The 23,420-nt window shown below is 34.8% G+C and overlaps 1 protein-coding gene across 1 annotated transcript; it reads right to left on the reverse strand.

The window, feature by feature from the left end:
* Nucleotides 1–251: 251 nt before the first annotated feature.
* On the reverse strand, nt 252–23,135 carry LOC141396839 (homeobox protein B-H1). Its single transcript, XM_073972516.1, has 3 exons — nt 22,719–23,135; nt 787–1,207; nt 252–713 (listed from the first exon to the last, which is right to left on the reverse strand). Exons 1-3 carry the CDS (start codon nt 22,801–22,803, stop codon nt 494–496), a joined length of 726 nt encoding a protein of 241 aa, XP_073828617.1. The 5' UTR covers nt 22,804–23,135; the 3' UTR covers nt 252–493.
* Nucleotides 23,136–23,420: the final 285 nt, after the last annotated feature.

Consider the following 23,420-nt stretch of genomic DNA (forward strand, 5'->3'; position numbering starts at 1 on the left):
TTCCAACGTAAAAAACTGTTTTCCCCAAAAAATTAAATAAATACTTGGACCATATTTTGCAAGCAGCTAGTCAGATATCAGTGCGCAAGATTAAACATGATTTGAAGTGTTTTAATACTTCATAAATACAAAAAAACTTTTTTATTGAATTATGCCAAACCCATAGTAAATGAGCTGTAACTCGTTGAGTTTTAGAGCTACCAGCATTTTTTGAGTTATGCCACTCTTTGAGTAAATGAGCTATATGTAACTTTAATTCCCATTTATTGTATAATTACTTTATTTCATATTTTTACAGTTACTCCTTTAATACTATTTTAAATATTGCACTGTGTTGGCACAGATTATTTCACCAAGTGTAGACAATCGCTTATCTGCGTCGGTCGTACACCTTCAACTATTTACAAAATATATTATTAAAAATTAATTAACAATCAATAAATCTGTTGTTAACATTTGAACCCGAAATCGATTCACTTAGGTTGGTTAACTTTTACAGGGGGCATCCATGAACATATCCAACGTTACGGAATAATGCAGCCGCTGCTGCTGAAGTTAAAAAATTGCAGGGATTTGTTGTATTAAATGTTGATAGACCGGGTGGACAACAGCCCAATGGATTTCCCGTACCATCGCCGACATATTCCTTTTCCATCGTGGCCTGATGGCGTAACTGTTCCAGACGCAACTGATTTTGCCGCTTCCATTTGGTTCTGCAAGAAAAGAGAAAGATGAAGAGGTTTGATTTAGTGTTACGTTTTATTTCAGGATTGCATGTATTTGTACCTTCTATTTTGGTACCATGTTTTCACTTGTGTTTCGGATAAATTTAATGTCTCCGCCACATCGCTACGATCGGCAACACTTAAATATTTTTGACAACGAAATTTTCTTTCCAAATAAGCCAATTGGGCGTGGGTAAATGCAGTACGCCTGCGTCTTGGTTTTCGACCACTTTTTACTAAATTCAATTTAGGATCATTCAGGAAATTGGAATGTGTTTGCCCCTGTAGCTGGCCATTTGTCGAGGTATCATTGTCATTTTGATAGCTTGAAGAATCCAAACTTGATTCATTGTTGCTAAGATTAAAATGGCCATTTGATATGGAATTTCCACCTCCAGCATAATGGCAGTTGAGTGCCTCCGAGTCGGGAGAGGATCGGTCTTCAATATCTATGTCTGAATTGTTGTCGGATAAGTCTGAATCTGCAAGAAAGAGGGGATAAAAAGAATATTCTATAAATTTTCTACATACATTTGTAACAACTATCCTGTTGTGTAGCACGTGTAAACGCTTAATCACCTACAAGGCTTCCATTAAATTTGGATTTCTTTTTTTGTTTAAAAATAATAAAATACCCCCTTGTGGTGGCGAGGTGGCCCACACACACCAAAAAGCAACCCACTCGAAACGCAATCATTAAAAGACAATTCAACAATTGAAATACTATATTCACATTTAATGCATTTTGAAGTGGGCGTTTGTTAGACGTCTATCTGGCACATACACATGTCCTGCCAATACCACCACTTTAAATAAAACCCATCATCAGCATCATTATCAGTGGTCGTCGTCGTCGTCATTCACTCATCCAACCTCTCTCTCTTTCTGATTTGTTCATTCATTCATCGAATTGACTTTAGCATCCATAGAGGGCATTGAGAGATATCCACATAGCCTGCGCATCATCATTTTCCCAATAGCTTACCATTGTTGTTCATCTGGAGTACTTTTGCAAAATCCGTATGCAAAATTATTTTGCTTAGTTATTTCCTTGAAATAACTGGGCTTTATTACAAAAATAGCATTGTATTGTTCGGTAATTGTGTTATTTTTATCTGACGATTTCCTTTGTATCCTGTCTGTGTGGTTAAATGCGGCATGTGTGCCTCTGCAGACAAAAAAGGAACGAAAAAAAGTTTAGCATTGTGGCCTTAATGGAGGACACAGTTGGAATCATTATGTTCACGTGTTTGCTGAAGATGATTTTAAAATTGCGCAATAAAAGGTCAAACATGTGTCAAGAAATTCTTAGTAATTTTAACAATTATGACGTCAGAACATTAATAGGAACAAATTGTTAGCTAGTTTTCATTTGAAAATTACATACTTTGTAGTGATTGGGTGGGTGGATATAAGGAATCGAGTATAATCTATTTTCCTATGCCACTCGAATAGGAGCCCTATATTTTAAAAGTGTTCTATTTGTACAAATTACGAATGTATCGGGATGAAAATTAATTTGAGACACAATGGTGGTTGCGTCTACGATCTTACGTACTTATTTGGGACCTCAAGTCTCGACCATGCCCACTTTTGAAATATGTTATATCTGCAAAACTACTAAAGGACAATGTTTAAAGTTCTGATCGAGAAAATAGAAAACATATTTTGATGCATTTCGGAAGGGGATGGGGTACCTCCCCTATAATCTATTTTATAAAACGCTATATTTGGAAAAATTTTGGATTTATCGGCTTGAAGATTAATTTGCGAGAAATTGTGGTTGCATCTCAGAATCTAGGAATTTTTGTGGCATAAATACCTGACCCACTGAACCGATTTTCATGAAATTGTATGCAAATATATATTTTTATGAATTTCCGAGGAGATGGGGGAAACTTCCCACGCTATACATTCATAACTTATGATCATATCATATTTGAGCATTAATTTTGGGAGACAATGGGGTTGTGTTCCCAACATAGATACATATTTGGAGCCACAAAAAAAAAAAAAAAAAAAAAAAAAAAAACAACCACGCTCACTATTTCCAAATACATTATACTTTCAAAACTACTGAAACTAATTTCATAAAATTTTCAGAAAATATCCTTAGTACAAATAGGCAGTATATTTATTGATGCATTTTGGAGGTCTATATTGTTTTATAATCGCTCTATTTGCTAATGTTGTTAGTTGGGAACCGAAGTCCAAACCACGGCCGCTTTTTAAATATGTTATATCCCGAAAACTAACTAACTGATTTTTATGAAATCTTCTGGAATGTGCCGTGGTTCACATAGACATGAATTTCGGAGGTGGTAGGGTACATCCTCTATTAAGAACAAGTAAGAATGATGTGTATACAATGGGGTTATGACTTTTTTACAACCTTATTTTACATAAAATCTTAATTATAAAGTTATTCGATGAAAAAATTTCCGACAAAAGGCTACTGGAAATCATTTTTGAGAAAAAGATCAAAAAGTCATAACTCTAGTGTGCAACCTATAGAATACGTAAAATCGGGAGGTACATTCATAGGGGGATATACACCAAAATATGATCCTATTTTGGTTTTCTACCAATAGAGAATCCGAAATATCAAGTAACAGTCACTTCAGTAGAAAAATTCTTTGAAACAAGTAAAAAAGTATCAGTCGGCTTTGCCGACCGAGATATACCCTCAGCCTATGTGAATTGAAACTTTCATCTACGCTCAGATCCAATGTCGACCAAATTTGTTCAAGAGATATCGTGAATATCATTTTAGTTACATTTTTAAATATTCGGGGGAAGTAACGGATGTTGTGGACAGATATTGCCTATCTTCGAACTGAAACTATGACCCTTTCGGGCTGTTTTCTTAAGAAGTATGGACTTGCCCCTGATGAAACTTGTACCGTCGTATGAGGTGCAACGAATAGCAGTTGTTACAACAAAAATCTAAGCGATTCGAGAGCAGGTCTTAAAGTGAACTTATCCGAAATTTTGTGTGATAGGTACCTGAAGGAGTGGGCAAATATAGTCCATATTCGAACATGATCTATATCTGGTAGATGTATTAGGATGTGTAAAGTATGGCCCAAATCGGTCACTCCTTTCAGGAGTTGCGTGCGAACAATTTTTCCGAACATTTTTGAATTTTTGTGGGGGAGGTACCTGAAGGAGTGGACCGATTGAGTCCATATTGAAAGCTTATCTATGTCTGGTACACATTTCACGATTCATTCATTAAAACTATGTTTGGATAAAATATTACGAAGGCCAAATTTTTTACGAAATCGGTTGATCCGTTCGGGAGTTATCTTGCGTTCCAACCACTACACACAGTGTCATAGGGGTTTTTTCACCTTTCAGGCTATTTTCTCAGGAAGTATGGACTTGCCCCTGATGAAACTTGTACCATCGTAGGGGGGGGCAGTGAATATAAGTTGTTACAACAAAAATCAAAGCGATTCGAGAGATGGCCCTAAACTGAACTTTTCCGAAATTTTGTGTGGGAGGTACCCGAAGGAGTGAACCGATTGAGTGCATATTGAAAGCTTATCTATGTCTGGTACACATTTCACGATGGGCAAAGTATGGACCAAATCGGTTACTCCCTTCAAGAGTTATCGTGCGAACAAATTTTCCGAACATTTTCGAGCTTTTGTGGGGGAGGTACTGGAAGGAGTGAACCCATATAGCTTATCTTCGAACTTAAACTAAGTTTGGGCAAAATATTACGAAAGCCAAAATTTGAACCGAATCGATTCATCCGTTCGAGAGTTATCGTGCGCTCCAGCCAGCCAGACAGACAGACGGACGGACAGTGCTCAATCGACTCCAAATTGTCTGAAACACATTTCGTCCAAACATACTTGGGGTCTAATACCATTATTTCGATGAGGCACATTTTGCCCGTATGAAAGTGTATATACCCTCGTTAGCATAAATGCTGAAGGTATAAAAATTCCCAGTGGAAATTTTTTATGCTCTTACCGAAGCGAAGACTAAGTACCAAATTTAACCCAAAATGTAGGCCCTTACCGACAGTTCTCAGTATAAATAGTTTATGCCCCTAGCAAAACTTAAACACAACAGTTCAGCCATTTCGGTCAAAACCTCCAAAATTGCGAAATCGGGTAGTGTGGTTCTTCGAGGGCTATATCAAAGTGTGGACTTGTCTGTTCTAAAAAATTTCTAGAGAAAAGTTGTGTGGCCCCAAAGATGACTAAATACAAATTTTCAGACTATTCGGTGTGAAATGAGGCTAAAATTTTTCAAATACCGAAAATCGGGTGTTAAGAACGGCTGGACAGATTTGGATTTTTTTGAAATGTTCGCCATAATCCAACTTATGTTTTTATGGAAAGAAAATTTGACCACGTACACTTTTTTTCAATTTTCAATTTAATTTTTTCTACAAAACTACTGAACCGATTATTTTATTGAATTTCGGTGGGGGCGGGGTACTTACCCTATACCATATTTTTTAAAAATGTTATATCTTTATAAATAAAAATCAAATGTCGTTCCTTGGTAATTGCATCAGTTGAGAACGGCTGGACTGATTTGGATATTTGTTTGAAATGTTCGTTAGGTTTTTATGGAAAGAAAATTTAACCACACCCATTTTTACGCCCACTTTTTCAAATATGTTATATCTACAAAACTATGAAGCGATGTTGAAATTTTCAGGTAATGTACAGGGATGGCCCTTGTGAAAATAGATTGGATATTTTGTTCAATATTTAAAAAAACGCTACATTTGCAATAATAACTACTGTGTAGGTATGAAGATCCAACAACGCCTACTTTTTAAATATGTTTTATCTCCAATACTACTGAACTGATTTCCATTAAATTTGCAGCAAATGCTCAAAGATTGCCGTTGTAATGTATATTTAATGAATTTCGAAGGAGGTGGGGTACCTTCCCCTACGCCTTTCTTTTAAACGCTATATGTATATGCCAAACTTCTGATTATATCGACAATGGGGTTGTGTCTCCGATTCTAGGTATATATTTGGAGCCAAATACATTATTTGTCCAAAACTACTGAACCTTATTTCATGAAGCTGGAACAAATGTCAAAGCCGGCCTACCAGTCAATCTGAAGGCGCCAACCATGTCACTATTTTTACACGACCAAATTTGTCGGATAAAAAGTTTTTAAAGTGAGAGAGAGAGTCATTCAGTGTCATTTTTGTTTAAAGAGAAATTAATATTTTACTACTTTTTGGTGTACGGGAACGCTTTGTGGTAAAAAATGTGTAAAAGTGGTAAAAATTATAAAAACTTGTTAGTTCTGGAACACAACAGGCAAATATTGGGATTTTGACAATCAATACATGAAGTCAACTGTCCTGTCATATGTAAACGCCGAGTAAAAACCCTTAAGGTGACAATAAGTGACGTATGCACCAATACATATTCTTGTAAAAATGTGTTCTATACAATCTACTATTCCATAATACCTTTACAAGGTGTTAACGTTCTAAAGATAATCGTATGTACTTTACCCCCACTCCTAGGGTAAATGTGATCAATTGAAAAATAATTGCTACTTGACTCCGACAAAGTGTAGAAGATGTTTCCTTTGGAATTAAAAGAATAAATTGATTGAACGTGACTTTTCGTTGAAATCTTAAAGATGATTTCCTATTTTTTTATGTGATCCCCTTGTTTCATGTTAACATTCCACAAAAAACACAAACAAGGACACACAACCCATTCATGTATTTATCAGGGATATGTGATGTTTTTATTTAGCGGTTGTGGAAAAGGGGGTTGATTGATTGCTGACTAAAAGGGTTTAAAAGTCAAATGCCTTACAGCGAAATAATATTTGCAAAAAAAAACTCAATTGGCAATCAATCCTTTTTTATATTCATATGTGCTCGATGCATACATATGTTTATTGTTTTAGGGATATCCTGATTTAAAGAGTTTCAATTTAGAAAATGTCATAAGACAAAGAATTCGTTATTTTACAAAAAAATTAAACATTTTGGGGCACCCCTCGTTTGGATAAGTGGCGATAAAAAAGTGATTCCTTATGAATCATCAATACATTTAATCGGCTAGCACTCTGTGAAGTTTGCAAAATTTTCCCTTTGGGATATTTACGAGAAATAGTGTTGTATGGATAGGAAAACTCAAATTTTCTTTTAATGAAACAATTTATTTTTTTAACAAATTTCCTTCTTTCTCCTAATTGCAAACTTCATGAAGTTTGAATAAATTTCCTAATTATAACAATACAGCACTTTGTTTTACCCCACAACCCTATTTTAAATATCACAACAAAAGAGGAAAACAAAAAATGAATAAACCACAGGACATCAACAGACCAATTAACGGCAGCAGTTGTGGCCGTAGCAGCATCAGTTTATAAAATTGTGTAATGACAACTTCGGGATGCCACATCAACTGTTAATAGCTCAACACTTGAGTGCACAAGCCAAACCAAAGTCGAATTATAGTAAAATATAACAGTTGTAGTGACGGACAGACACACACACACATCCAAATGAAAGATGACAAATTAAACTGGAAACCCAAAATAATAAAGCAAATGCCCTAAGCTTTTTGTTGTTATTCTTTATGATGAAAATTATAAGAATAGACCGAGACAGAACATACCTAACCCTACCCAAATATATAGCACTTGTTGTAATAATATTCATTTGGTTAAGAAGTTTGCAAAGCAAATTTATATAAAGTATATGCATGAATTACAATAACTAACAAATTTACAAAAACAACAGCTCTGTTCCAGAACTAAAAAGTTTTTACAATTTTTACCACTTTTACACATTTTGCGTTCCCGTACACAAAATTTATATGAAAATCGTTTACGATTTTTACAACTTTTACGACTTTTACCACTTTATAAAGTACGGGAACAGACCAAAAATTGTTATTGAAAATTAATTATCAAAGAATATATTGAATAATAGGGTCGTTCCAAAAAAATTCTCTGGAAAAAGATAAATACATTTTGAAAATCCTCTAAAATAGAACAAATTTGAATCAAAATGTAAATATAAAGCATTCAGAACTGTCGTAGGGCATTTTTGTTACACGTTTAAGATGAAAAGCAGTATTTTATGGTAGCAAATTTCGAAATTTCAAATTTCATGAGTAGACCCTATACATGTTTAAAACGAAATTTACAAAAGAAGTTAGAATACAGCTGATTGTCACTTCTACCTTATATAAATATACCTTGGAAGTTTGTAAAATAATGAAACAAAGAGAGCTTTTCCGACATGTCCGACTAGGTTTCCGGGTATCTTGTCTGAAATAGATATTTTGACGGCCTTTAGGGATAAAAAATAACCAACTTTTGTTAATTATCCTAAGTCTTTGAAGAATTAGTTGCGTAAAGGCGACTTAATGAAGGCGCATGAAAGAGTTGAACATTAATTCTATCATCATCTACTTTAACTTCGTTTATGAAGAATTGGTCTGAAAGATATACAGTGATGATCGAAGGATTTGCAACCCCAAATTTTCTTTCAGATTTTGCTTACATCTGGGGGAAATTATAGTTTTGAAATTTATTTATAATGTGCCTCATCGAAATAATGGTTTTACAGGCAAAGTATGTTTGAACGAAATCTGTTTCGGACAGTTTTGAGTTGATTTAGCCATGTCCGTCCGTCTGTCTGGCTGGTGCGCACGATAACTCTCAAATGTGTCATCCAGTTTGGTTTAAATTTTGGATAACGTAATGTTTGGTTTACATTCGGCGTCTTTTCGTGATTTCGAAGGCGTTTCGTGATTTCGCGCGGAATCACGCAAAAATTATCATGATTTCGCATACAAAAATGAAATCATCTCATTTCGTGATTTCAGCGAAATCAACATCGAAATCACAGTACACATGATATACAACCCTGTTTGTGACTGAAAAAGTACCAAAAGTTGCAACACTTTTCACGTATCACAATAAACAAGGTAGATGGTCAATTGATGCAACAAAAATTTTAGTATCAAAATTTGTAAACAATGTGAAAAAATATTAAATTACTTTGTTACAATGCTATTTTTCATTGTGTCCACGTACTTTTTAATGGTAATGTTGGAAAAAAGAGCGAATTGTCAAAAATTGCTTCCCCATAAAAATTCCTAAAAAATACTGGAACGGAAAAATGGCGGAAATTGCAAAAACTCCAGTAAAAATGTCAAAATCAACGTATCAGCTATCGTATTTAGATGATAATGAACATGATGCTAGTTTCTACTATGCCAAAATTGTATGGTAGAAAACAGGAGAATAGGGTGTTATTCGGCGCTTTTTTGGTTTAAAGAGTAGTGCAAGTCTTGCTAGATTTCTTAGTACGGTAACGCATTTTTAGCACTAAACGGGAAAACTGCTGCAAGTAGTAATATTTTGCAAGTTCTGAACACAACTTTTATCTATCAAAATTTATTATTATGATGTCTCAACGATAAAATCATTTTTTATATTTTCATTTGTTAGTGCTATACACAATTAAAAATATATATATAATTTTACGATAATTTTCGAAATAAAGTTGTAAAGTTCTATATTGTCGTATATTTTTGATGACTAATTCAATTTACAACAACTTGTTTTGAAAATTCATGTTCGATCAGCTGCGCCTATGCATCTACCTCGATTAGTGTGATATGTTTGAAATCAACAAAAAAATAAGTGTAAACACCGGGGTGTATTTCAGGATTTCGTGAAATCCAGTGGATTTTGGAGCGCTAGTGTAAACTTGGCATAATATTTTGTCCAAACTTAGTTTAGGTCATATCGGTCCTCTCCTTCGGGTACCTCCCTCACAGCAATTCAAAATTGTTCTGTATAATGGTGTGAACGATAACTCTCGAAGGGAGCAATCGATTTGATTCAAACTTTGCACATCGACTTTTTCCTTCCAGATATAGATAAGGTTCGAATATTGACTATATAGGTACACTACTTATGGTACCTCCCACACGAAATTTGGAAAAGGTGCAGTTTTAGAGCTCCTCTCGGATCGTTTTAAAAATTGTTCCAGCAGGTTGTGCTTGCGGCCCCCTTTACGATGGCACAATTTTTTTCGGTGACAAGTTCATACTTTCTGTGATAATGGCCTAAAAGTTCACAGAAACTCTGACTGCACCAACTAAAATGGCAAAGCCGCAAGATAACTTTCGCAGGAAGTTTCTGATTGGTCCAAACTTTGCACATAGTATTATTTCATCCAGTAATGTATCAGGTTGGAATATGCACTATATCGGTCCCGTTCTTCGGATACCTCCCACAAACAATTTGGGAAAAGTGCAATTTGAGAACTCATATCGAATCTATTTAAAATTTCTTGTAAAAGGTTGTTTTCTCGATCCCTATTACAACGGTAAATTTTTTCAGAAGTAAATCCATACTTTCTGAGATAATGACCCAAAATCTCCGAAAACACCTGCCGGCACATAGTAAAATAATGTCTAGCGCGCAAGATAACTCTTTAACTTTTTCAAAAATGTCTTCCCAACTAAGTTTATGAATTAGAAGTTGTCATACTAAAAAATGTTAGTACCCAGCGAAAAGTTTGCCTCCAAAGAGGCAGTTAAATGATATGTACAAGTGATTTGGAAGTGCATCAAATTATGTGAGTGACCCCGGAAATAGGCACTCCATTGCACCGCATTTTAACTGACCCTTTGGCATTGCATTTTAACTGACCCTTTGTCCAATCCAAGCTTAAGTGCTTTTGCTTCATCTGCTAAATGGGTTTGATATTGTCTTCCCATCACCAGTTAAGATTTCGACATGTACTCCAACAGCACTCCATTCGGAAATTTTCTTCTCGTGAGTTACCGGAAAAATGTTCACAAATTAGTTTGTATTACCAAATGTTTGGAAATGTTAACACGGTTATCTCTTTTTGGAAATGTATTCCGCTGCCTGTAGAGATGTACAAACTGATTTATGTACAGGTAGGGATCTCTAACAACTGCTAATAAAATGTAGTGAACGGCGTGCCTTTTTCACGACTCCGTTTGCACTGCATCCGGATGCTGTTGAATTGTGAGGAATTGGGGTGCATTTTTCACGACTCCGTTGAACTGCCTCCGGATGTTGTTAAAATGTGACAAATGGATGTGATTCTTTGGATTGCATCCAAATGCGGTTAAAATTTGAGGAATGGAGTGCCTTTTTCACGACTCCGTTTGAACTGCATAAAAACATGCCGTGAAAGAACTAGTCTACATTGCACTACTTCCAATTTATTTTGCTGGGTATGTATGTATATGTCAATGATTTGGTGTAGACCCACATTACGGTAACTACAGATTCCTCGCATGTTTAAGCAAACTCTTGTATCACGATTATCAATATATTTAATATACGGTATAATTATTGTGTTTGTTTCTTTTTTTTTTGGTCAAAGGCTGAGGATATATCTCCGTCAGCACAGCTGACTGATTCTTTCTTACTTGTTATGTTTGTATTTTGATTTTATTCTATCAAATCCTGTAAATAAAGATCGCCCGAGACAAATTCGAACTTGTTTGGCGTTTGCCTTTTAGTATTTTACCAGAAATGACTTAAGCAAGAATGGCAGCCGCTTATGTATCGAGGAGTGTACTTTTCCCCAGAAATATATAAAATCTGAATGAAGAATTTCAGTTGCAATTTTTTGAGCTGCACTGCATTCTATTGGAGGATAGTTTTATACCCTCAGCATTTATGCTAACGAGGGTATATACACTTTCATACGGGCAAAATGTGCCTCATCGAAATAATGGTTTTAGACCCCGAATATGTTTGGACGAAATGTGTTTCAGACAATTTGAAGTCGATTGAGCAAAATCTGTCTGGCTGTCTGGAGCGCACGATAACTATCGAACCGATTAACCGATTCGGTCCAAAATTTGGCTTTCGTAATAGTTTGTCCAAACTTAGTTTAAGTTCGAAGATGGGTTATATCGGTCCCCTCCTTCCGGTACCTCCCCCACAAAAGTTCGAAAATGTTCGTGAAATTTGCTCTCGAATCGCTTTGATTTTTGTTTTTGCAACTTGTATTCACTGCCCCCTATACGACGGTACAAGTTTCATCAGGGACAAGTCCATACTTCCTGAGAAAATAGCCTGAAAGTTGCACAAAATCCTTATGACACAATGTAAGGTGGTTGGAGCGCAAGATAAGTCTCGAACGGATCTGCCGATTGGGTCCAAAATTTGGTCTTAGCAATATTTTTTCCAAACATAGTTTAAGTTAGATGATAAGCCATATCGGTCCACTCCTTCAGGTACCTCCCCCACAAAATTTCAAAAATTTTCGGAAAAATTGTTCGTACGGTAACTTTTGAAGGGAGTGGCCGGTTCAAATATGGACTATATTTGTCCACTTCATCCAGTACCTCCCAAACAAAATTTCGGATAAGTTCACTTTACGACCTGCTCTCGAATCACTTTGATTTTTGTTGAAGCAACTTGCATTCGCTGCCTCAATTACGAAGGTGAAAGTTTTTTCAGGGGCAAATCCACACTTCTTGAGCAAACAGCCCAAAGGGTGTATAAACCCCCTATGGCACCATATGTAGTGGCTGGAGATTCACTTCCATAATGGTCAATGTCGATCCATTCGTTTAAGTATTTCCTCCGCAAAACTTTTGCTCTTCAATCCTAATCAACATTTTTGTCGTTTAATATGTCCAAAATTGTTAAAACCCGCTAAATACATACGTTTTTTGGGAAAAAATTGTTTCATTATACACTGGCTGAGGGTATATCTCTGTCGGCCAAGCCGACTGATACTTTTTTACTTGTTATTTCAATTTTCTATCCTCATTTTAGTAAATAAATGGAAAAAGATATCGATAGAACCCTTGCATCAGAAAACGGTGGTTAATATCCATAATAATGCCAGCCACATTTCTATTATTATGCTAAACATGCAAAAGAAAAACAATCTTCTCTCTTTTGGAATGTTCATGGGAAATGTGTAATATCACTCACCTTCTCGGTGTAGGGTATTCTTCTTGCCAAAAAAACGATGAAAATATGTTAACAACTTTATAAGCAATTTGTCACGTACGACTTTTGAAAATAACATAAAACGCCCTAAATGACAATTGTTTTGTTTTTCTGCCTCTGCATTCATTTACCGCCACCACCTGCGAGGAGAGTGGGAAATCGTCGCTGGATTTTCTAGCCAAATAAAAGATGGGAGAAGAAGTCGTTTGCCTTTAGCCCCCCCAGGCATGGTAACAAGTGAGAAATGAAATTGCTTTTGTTGTTGTATCCACACAGAGAAATCATACGGCAATTAAAAATGTAAAATAATGTCTAGCTATTCATTCATTCACACAGCCACAACTTTTGCCACTTTTACAATATTGTTAAACAATAAGGATTCGTTTTTCAGGATTAACTGAAACAACCACAACCACACGCACACCCATGCACCCATATAAACAAATTCTAAACTGGCCTCTGGCATTTTGTGTGTGCGGTTGAAAGTGAATGAGGAGAGTGGGTAAAGTGTCAGCAGGCTACATTTGCAAGCGGGAGGATAATGTCAAAGAGAATGATGCCATGCTAATTAGAGTGAGTGTGTTGTGGTATGTGTTAAATAGAGTGCAGAACTTGAATTAGAGATAAACTTGTCATAACTTTATGGATACAAGTATCCTATTCACATCCAAGTATGTTGTACTAAACAATTAGCAACTATTTAAATGTTAAATACAAAATTAACTCGTATTTAGTTGGAAAGCTAAAAAAATTATGTCTTCATTTTGTTTATTCATTGTATTACAAAACGAATGTTGCCAACAAATGGCGGCAATTCAAGCAATGGTTTATGAGCGATTTCAGTTTTCTTAATGGTGAAGACGTCCTTAAGTTTTGTTTTCTTATCATACTTGGATGTTTTACATGGAACCACCGACGTAGCCAGGGGGGGGGCCCGGGGGGCCCGGGCCCCCCCCGAAATGATTTTCGTTCCCATAGGATATTAGCTTATATTACACTTTTTTTAATTTTTGAGTAAAATTTTAAACTGTTTTAAATTTTTCAAGAAATATGTAAAGTATTTGGAGGAAGTATAACAGAGAATTATTTCACTACATTGGTATACTTATTGTCCAACATATTTGATAGTATAAAAATAATGAACAGTAGTGCGATTCTGTAACTTTTTTTAATAACGAACCGACATCGGTAGTTAACGAAAATATTCGGTTGAGTTAACGAATATGCTATTCTGTAACTTTATGTTACCGATTCTAGAAATCGTTAACTCATACCGACGAATATCGATGGGAATGATATGTCAAATATTATATTTTAATATTAATTAAAATATATTTTGAAGCTGAAAACATTATTTCGTCGCGAGTACAAAACATAAAGCGTTTAAGAAGGAAGCAATTCAGATTTTTGAAGGAATGTGGCTCAAATGTGTGTCTTTTGGATGACTACGGATGCCAGTAAAGAAGCATTTCTTAAGATATTTTTATTGTGTGTGATTTAAAAGTAATAAAAGTGATAAAAGCATCAATTATCTTTTTTAAAAGCGCAGTTGTATTTTTTTAATAAAAAGTTGGGATCATATTTTGGGTTGTGGCGCTCTGTATGAAATTCAGCTTTGATATTTGACATGACTTAAGCGCCTTCAGTGATCGTGGATCCACGTTACCGTCATTTGAGTTTATATATTCACATATTCAATTCACGCCCACATTAAATGAAATTTCTCATAGCGGAGAGTATGAAAAGTTCGAAAATCCAAGCTTATACGCCATTTTTAGCATTCTGGTTGTTAGGGATGCTGAGTTTAAAATAAGATTATCAGAGAACAAAGTAGGTTATAGTAATACTATTCACGTGTTGGCCTCAATGCTAATTTAAAGCCAACGAAAGCCTCCTAGAAAGATAGTGTTAAGGACATTGGTATAGGTCTTACATAGCAGTACCACACTTGAGTTCTTTTGAAGCATTAGCTAACGTTTTTCCTCTTTAATAAGCAAAACAAAGGTTAGCGCAGTCTTCATACGTAGGGTAGCATGGGGCAGCTTCCCCAGCGCCAATTTAATTGATGCTACATAAAGGTGGTCTAAAGGAAAGTTATGAGTTAATCGAAGATCTACAAGTCCTCTTTGATGATCTTTATGCAGTTTCAATAAAATCGGCGCTGTCGAAAGCCCAACAGTGGCGAAGCTGCCCCATGTTATTCTACGCAGTTAGCACTTATGTAAATGCATTAAGAAGATTTTTTCTCAATAAGGCGGAATTAACCTTGTGTTCCCTCCTTATTAACTTAACGTATGTTCATAAAAAACGCCGTTGTTAATAGAAATCAGCACAATATTGCAATAATGTACTGTCGTTAAGACATAACGACTACTTTTTTTTGGTTGTTAACTTAACAATAATTTTCGGTAATTAACGACAAAATTTACCGACAAAAATCGTTAAAATTGGTATACAGAATAGCACTTACCGAAAATTATCGTTAACTACCGACATTCGTCGTTAATTCTGTCGTTAAGGAGTTACAGAATCGCACTACAGGTTAGGCTTTTTGAGCAATTTTCTGCATAGTTGTTGTTAAGTTTTAAGGTGTTGTTTAAGCATTCAATCGTAATTTTAAGTGATACTGAGTTCAGAACAAGACGTTTATTTGTATATATTAAACTTTTTTTAGCATATTACGTCCAATACTTTGGCTTATAAACAACACCAAGAAAAACATTCGATCTTTTGTTTTTGAAATGTTTGATAAGAGAAATTCAACAATAAAAGATAAAATCGTTGCTTAATCTTTATGGTTTTAAATTGCTGTATATAGTCTCTTACACGTTTATGTAATGAATTATTTTGAGCATCATAACAACTACAAATTCTTTATTATGTTTGAAATTTGGGAAAAAAACCAATACCAACCCATTTTTGTGAAGTGTCGTCCGTTGAGATTATTTGAAACTGGTCTCTTCCTACAAATAGTAAATGTCTATTGTACAAAAAAGGATTTTCCTGTCGCATTTTTACGTTTTGTTAGACCTTTCGAATGTTAATAAAATCAAGATTATTGAGATTGAGGTCAATGTTTATATTTTTTTATTGCATATTATTTCCAATATTTCGAATTTACATTGAATTTACTTCAGGGTTTTTTTCTGTCGATTGCTCTTTGAATTGTATTTTGGGAAGTACTTTCAATGGATGCAAATTTCTAGAAATGTTCCTTTTTCCTTCTTCGACATAGGACTTTGTGATGACAAACGAAATAAAAAAAACTGATCGGAAACATATTCTTCTTCGTCAAAATCTCTACAAGTATCAGTGGATTTTGCGGACAGGAATATACCCTGAGCCTGTGTGAAGTGAAACTTTCATCAATGGACAGATCGAATAGCGGCTACACAACCAAAATCCCTTAACCCAAAGCTATCTATTAGGAGATTTTAAGAATTGTGTATACATTTTCGGACGTATGAACTTGCCAACAAAATATGGATTTTTTATGGGGGTATCTAAAGAAATAGACCGGACCGACATCATTCCTGTTAAAAGATATTGCGCCCACCAGTCATTTCAGTTCGTCGCAGTATAATTTACAGTTTTTTTAGGAAATATGGACTTGCCCACGAAAAACATAATACCGCTCTAAACACAAGGAATACCTCCAGTAAAAATGTCTAAGGATGCTCGAACAGACCTTAAACTGCATAAAACAATTATTTTGAAGGTTTGTGAGGGATGTACCTAGTATGGTCCATTTTCGAGCTAAAACTAAATTTGGACAAAATATTACTAAATAGTTTGGACCAAATCTGTTGCTCCATTCAAGAAAAATCGTACATATCACTATAGCTGAAATTCTTGAAATTTGGGAGGAAATACCAGAATGAGTAGACGGAAAATCATCATCTTCGAACTTTATATAAGGCTCGCAGAAATATTGCGATTAACAAAGTTTGGACCAACGAAGTATACGGTTCGAAAGTTGTCGTGCGCACCAGCCACTACACGTTATGGCCGTAGGTAATCTTTACAGCTTTCCGGCCATTCTCTCTGGAAGTATGGACTTGCCCCTGAAAAACCTTGTACTGTAGTAATAGGAGAACCGAGATCGCTGGTTGCAAAAAAGCAAAGCGTTTCCTACCTCTCTGGAGGTATTTATTAATTATTATTTATTTATTAATTTATTTCATATTTTTACTTATAACTAAATTATTACCAAAAAGGAAGTGAAACCATGACTACTGAGGTCTTATGCTTACATTGGTACATATATTTACTAATTATCCAGAGAGGTCTTAAACTGCACTTCTCTGAAAATTTTTGAAATCTCTGTGGATGGTTACCGAAATAGTGGATCGATAAGGTCCATCTTCGAATTTGATCAAAATTTGGACAAAATATCACGAAGGCCCAATTTTGGTCCCAATCGGTTGATCTTTCGAGAATTATCGTGTTCTCCCGGCAGCCAACCATAGCTAAGTCAACCCCAAGTTTTCTGAAACAGATTTCTTCCAAACACACTTGACCATAAAACCATTATTTCGATAAGACACATCTTGACTAAAGGCTGAGAGTATAGACCTTGGATTGGGCGCCAGAATTTTATTTTAAAATAATCCAAGACTGGTTGCCAGAGTACTCCTATTTCCTGATCAATTTATGAGAAGATCCACAATAGGAAGCCAGCATTTCTATAAGAGAAGTGTGACGATTGGACGCCAAAATTAGTCTATTGACAGATGCACGACTTTGTCATTTACATACCCGCGATTGGATGCTAGAATTTCATCATGGATGGACTCACTATTGCTCAGCATTAGTTATCTATCGAGAAAACCACTATCGGCCTTCATAAATTCTTTGTGATGAGATCTACGATTGCACACCAAAATACCTTTAGAGAAATAACTACAATTGGTTTCTTTATGACAATAACAACAATTGGACACCTGAATTTCCGAAATTGAAAAATTTGCTATATTCTGACACAGCAGCGTGAAAAAAGACAAAAAAAGAAGACACGTGTCTCGGCGTTATTTCCTTTATTTACATAACTCCTAAATTCTACCTGTAAATTTAAAAAATACTTGTGGATAACGCCATGATATTCAAAGGTTCCCTCTGCATAAATCAATTCTCTACTAATCTCATTTTCCTTCCATAAATTACTCAATAAAATTGAAGTGGAAAATTAAACTGTTGTGAAGTAGGAAACAAAGGAAAGGTCCTCAACATTCCATGTAAACAAAAAAGTTAAATGTTAAGATATTTTTAAGGGTTTCCGATTGTATACTCTTTATTTTGGTCTTACCGAAGTGATATCACGAAATTACATAACACTCACTGAAGTTGTGAGTTATTTGAAAAATTATACACACAAAAATATATGCGATTATTGTTTTGAACATATAGTAACTCTAATATATTGTCAAAAAAGTTCTGAAATCAAGGAGAAATTGGCGAAGAAGTCTTACGTCATTTTAATTAAGAAATATTAATAAAAATAAGATTTACATAATTGCTAAATAAGAAAATTTCGCTAACATGAATTTTCAAAATTTTGGTCAGGTGGGCCCCCCCCGAAATGAAATCCTGGCTACGTCCCTGCATGGAACGTTGGTGACATGAGTTCCTGAAGTATGTGAGATGTACTAAATGGAAAGAGAAATTAAAATTAATAAAGTCATAAACTAATTAAAAGGAATAAAGGTTTCAGTTTTAGTATTTGGATCAAATGTTTTCATATTTTTCAATGTACATGGTGCGCCTGAACTAACTTAACTAGGCGTTTACACCAGACAATTTGTCTTAAAATACAACTCTGATTTACTAACACATACATAGATTTGCCGGCTGTCTCCCACCTGTCCATCATTTTTTCACAGAAAGTAGGGTTAATAAATTTTTGACATTTTTGTAAAAAAAAATCTTGAAATGTGCTGAAAACAAAAGAACATGAACAAAAACAAAATATGTGAACAGAACACAAAACGAAATCGACGATTTTCATTCTTAATTTTACAACTGTTTTTGCTGGTGTTTGGACGCCTACGTCACACAGGCGTCAACACATGACAACTGTGTTGTCATGTGTAAACGAAGGGTTAAATGAAAGGTCCCCGCAAAAATACCCCTTACAAAGCCCCCTACTAACCCATTATTTTAATAAGGGCATGTCGCTCGAAATTAGTGGTTATTTTTACTTTGTTCATAGAGGAAAAAGAACCGAAAAAAACGCCGGAGGGATTTTAAAAAAAATAGCGGTCAAAGTTCACTTGTGTAGGGTTTTTAGGTTTACAGAATTTTCTTTGAAAACAATAAGTCTTAACGGAACGGGAGTACAGAAAATGTTATAGCTGTGAAAATTCTTTATACGATCGACATATATGATTTTTTCCTAGGGTTTACCATATTTGAGATATAGAAGTTCGAATTGGGACATTGCACTAACTCCGTCGCCTGCTTATAAAAGAATGTCATGACTGTAATGTTCCAATTTTAACATATACATATATCACAAACCGAAAAATGTGACCTTTAAGGGCATTTTATTTGAGAATCCCTCCAGCGGGTTTTTTTTTTTTGATTTTACTCATCTATGAACATTGTTTTGTCGGAATCCGCAAAAACTTCCCAGGTGTAAGCATCTTTTATTTAATGTTAGTTCAGGCGCACTGTGTGTAACCTCGAATTGGGGAATCTGGGGAGATATTATTACATACGATATCACATTAATATAATTATTAATTTCTTAAATAGCATTGCGTTCTGATTTCCATACTTTTTCAGGATTCCTAAAGGAATCCATCCAGGAGAAGTTCCTATTGCCTGTGCTTATACCCACGTTTCCAAATTTTTACATTTGGGTGTTGAAACCCTTGGTTACCGATGGAAAATTCAGATTTGTCAGTTCAAATTTACATTTTCTATGTCCATGACCCTACGCGCACCTAAATGTTCTCCGTCCTGACAATGACATTTGATTTATTCTGGATGATTTTAATATTAAAATTGAAAATGAAAAAATCTTTGATATAATTCTATGTTATGTATTTTACAGCAGAAACTTAGACAGTCATCTTGTGAACTCATTTAGAGTTGGGGGACTTTTAGAGGTTGTCCTATTTTAATAGCTCGCCTATGTTACCGTGTGTAGTCGTATATCATAAGTGTCAAATTGACAGTGATATCAAACTCAGATATGGGTAGGCTTATGTACAAATGATCGTATTGGCTTATCAAAGGCGACATATGTATGTATGTATGTTTGATATTTGACGCGTTGGGCGCCAATTAATTTCAATATAGTCGAACTTTTAAGGTTTGTATTGGCGATCATCGATTGAATCGAAAATCAATGTTTCGGATTAATGCCTTTATGAGGCAATCTGAAAGTTGACGCCGAAAATACTTAATCTACATTTGAGAAGAATATGCGAAAATTGTTCAATTCAGCTAACATTTTTTTTTTAATTTTTTGAATAAAGAATATTAAAAAAATTATTCATTATCTATATAAATAAAAATCAAATATCGTTCGTTGGTAATGGCATCAGTTGACAACGGCTGGATCGATTTGGATTTTTCTTTTTTGAAATGTTTGCTATAACTCATCTTAGGTTTTTATGCAAAGAAAATTTGAACACGCCCACTTTTTTAATTTTCAATTTTTATCCTTTCTACAAAAACTACTGAACTGAAGCAATGGCCCCCGGTGAAAATAGGCTACATATGTATATTTTTCAATTTCGGAAGGGGCGGGGTACTTCCTCCATACTCTTTATTTCTTTATTCTCTATTTCTTTAAAAATGCTATACCTATATAAATAAAAATCAAATGTCGTTCGTTGGTAATGTCATCAGTTGAGAGACAATAAATTCCAAACAGCATCAATGGGCGCAAAATCCTACAAAGTCCGTAAGAGAAAAGAAAGGTTATAGACTAAATGTGTTGATAAATTTAAAATTCTCCTCGGTTTGACAATCGACCGAAGAAGTGAGGTAGAAAATACCTATTTTTGAATTGTCAAGAATAAAGACCATAAAAAGTTGTCATTAACAATCATTACGACGGGCCAGCAACGCGAACCGGGGTCTGCTAGTTTAATATAAATATTGGGAAATATTTGTGAGACATCATCACTTCAAAAATTCATAAGAATTTTCTTACGAATTTTATCCAAAAATAAAGCAGAAATCCATACGATATTTCATCAGAGTTCGGACCAATTTCGGTCCGAAAGCCGATAAAAGCAACCCATGGTATAAGTAAAGAGGTAGATTTAAATGAAAAAAATCTATGGAACCCTTGTTTTTCTTGAATTCCTAAAACTTCAAAATAAAAGCAACAAATGGTTTTGTTTACAATGCATTTTTTGAGCATTTTATAAAAAACGCGAAAAATGAATGAAGAGTTTAGTTTTCTCCACATAATCGAGTTGTGAATATGATAAACTGATTGTTTCATTGCAAATCTCACCAATTTCTTCCATACAATTGGTCTAAAAACAATTTTAAAAATAATTGAATTCGATTGTTTTTAAAATTGTTTGGCATATTATTCAAACACCACACACACATACACAGTTTGTTTATATTGTTTTGAAGTTTTAGGCATACTCGAATGAAAAAAAATTAAATTGACATAAATCTTTGGCTAACCTTTCTTATTAAACCATGAAGCAACCGATTTTTATCCAAACTTTCGGCTAGGGAACACTTCAACCACTCCATATGAACTCGTATCTGAAATCGGATTTATTCTTTTACTGTTATTATGGCTGACGTCCGTATCGTCAGGTGCTTGGCAAATGACTGCAAATGAACTAAAGATATACTAAACCGCCTGTTAGACTATAAACTTATAACATGTTTAAGTGCATTATCTCGTTTTATTTGACTTATATTGTATGAAAATGATAACTTAAATCGACTAGATTTATTAAATCTAGCATAGTCTAAATGTACTGATTCGAAAATAAGAATCCGTCGAACGAGTTAACTCCTCTTGACATATACATTTAAGAGAGGCAATTGCCTGCTCTCCCTAAATCGTTGAATTGGACATTATAACGAACATGTATAACGAACATATATAACGACATTAACACGAACGAAAAAGTCGGGGAATCGAAACCGTCGTTGAGTCTGTACAAACAGGCCGACGGTAAGTGAAAATGTATCACCAATATATGAACGTTTTTTTGTTGTTTAATGGACCTTCTTCTTAAGGCCGATCCCGATACCATTTAGTATCGAACTTGACACTTGAACTTAGAATAGTTTTACTCTTCACGGCGCTCTTGAACCAACTTTAAATGGAAGGTTCTTACACCTGTCTTTAGTTCCACATCGATAGGACTTGCGGTTTCCAAGCAAAATCGTGAAAACCTAAAAAACCCGTAAAAATGTCAACTTGAATCGCGATTTATTTAAAAAGCGCTCCGGAGATTTTTTTTGTTTTTATTTTAATTTTTCTCATCTATGAACATTGTAGTTTCAGAATCCGCTAAAACTTCCCAGGTGTAAGCACCTCCCATTTATAATTGTTTCAAGAGCACCGTGTCAACTGAAATATTCAGGAAAATAACCAGTTAATATGTCATGGTCTTACTCTATAAGTCTATAAAGTCTACTCAGCGAAGATATTTAATAACCAATTTCACTTGTTTCAGATGCTTCAGATGGAAATATATTCTTCCATTATTTCTCAATTCAAAATAACTCGCTTTGCTTTGTATATTTTTTATCTCAGTCTCTAAGGCCATGTTTATATTATAGCCTTTGCAGGGTTAACCTTCTTTATGAGGATTTGTTTGACGTATATGTAATGGAATTGACATTTAAAACCCAGTGGGTTTGTTAAATCCGGTTATATATAAACGTACTATAAAACACAAATTTTTTGTAACGCAATTTGTTACGTTATGAAAGGCTATATAGTTTACCTGACACCGATTCAATACGTTGTTTGTTAAAACCTCTTTCAAAATACATAGCTCTTAGAATCTTACCATCCTCATTATTTTGTTGCTGATGATTAATTAAATCTCCCAAAAGATCTCGAATCAAAAATGATTTGGAATTTTGATTATGCATTGTGTAAATTTTTATCTGAGGGTTTCTCTGCTTATAATTTTTTGTTAAATTTTCTTCTTGCGTTATTTGATTTTTAAAAAGGTATTTTATTTCCCGACGGCTTTCGACGGCTTTTTTAAAAACGTTTATGTTTTTCTTAGACACGATTTTGGATTTTATCCGTTAAATGTTGAACTAGTGACGAGGCTAAATGAACAACTGACCAAAGCCGCAGATGTTAATTTTTGTTTATAACTCTTGGCGAAAGCGTTATGGCATTCCGGCCAGAAATCCGAATCTGGATGGGTGTCCTTAAAAGTTAAACAACGCTAAACGAATTACAAATAAACACTGACAGTTATGATGAGATGAACGTCATAAAGTTGTTGTTGGTGGCAGGATAAGATTCATTAAAACATAGCAGTGAAAGCTGCAGCAGCAGCACCAACTGCCTACATAAAATATGGGGGTAAGGATTAAATGTTTGCTAAAATCCGTTTATATTCCAATTTACACTCTCTCAGTTAAAATTGTGTGCGTCTCTCTTTCTTCCTCTCTCATTCTCGGTCGCAATATGCTATACTCAACTGAACCTGTGTGTACCACAAGGAATTTAACGCTAAATTACCACCCACAAA

The sequence above is a fragment of the Musca autumnalis genome, unplaced genomic scaffold, assembly GCF_047663935.1.
Source record: "Musca autumnalis isolate F117 unplaced genomic scaffold, ASM4766393v1 scaffold_3, whole genome shotgun sequence".
Lineage (NCBI taxonomy): Eukaryota > Metazoa > Arthropoda > Insecta > Diptera > Muscidae > Musca > Musca autumnalis.

Excerpts from the sequence above, each read along its gene's own strand:
- LOC141396839 (XM_073972516.1), bottom strand. The coding sequence starts at position 22,803 with ATGCATAATCAAAATTCCAAATCATTTTTGATTCGAGATCTTTTGGGA. Across the intron at positions 1,208-22,718 it reads GCAACAAAATAATGAGGATG|ATTCAGACTTATCCGACAAC; the intron begins GTAAGATTCTAA and ends TCTTTCTTGCAG. Across the intron at positions 714-786 it reads ACATGGTACCAAAATAGAAG|AACCAAATGGAAGCGGCAAA; the intron begins GTACAAATACAT and ends CTTTTCTTGCAG.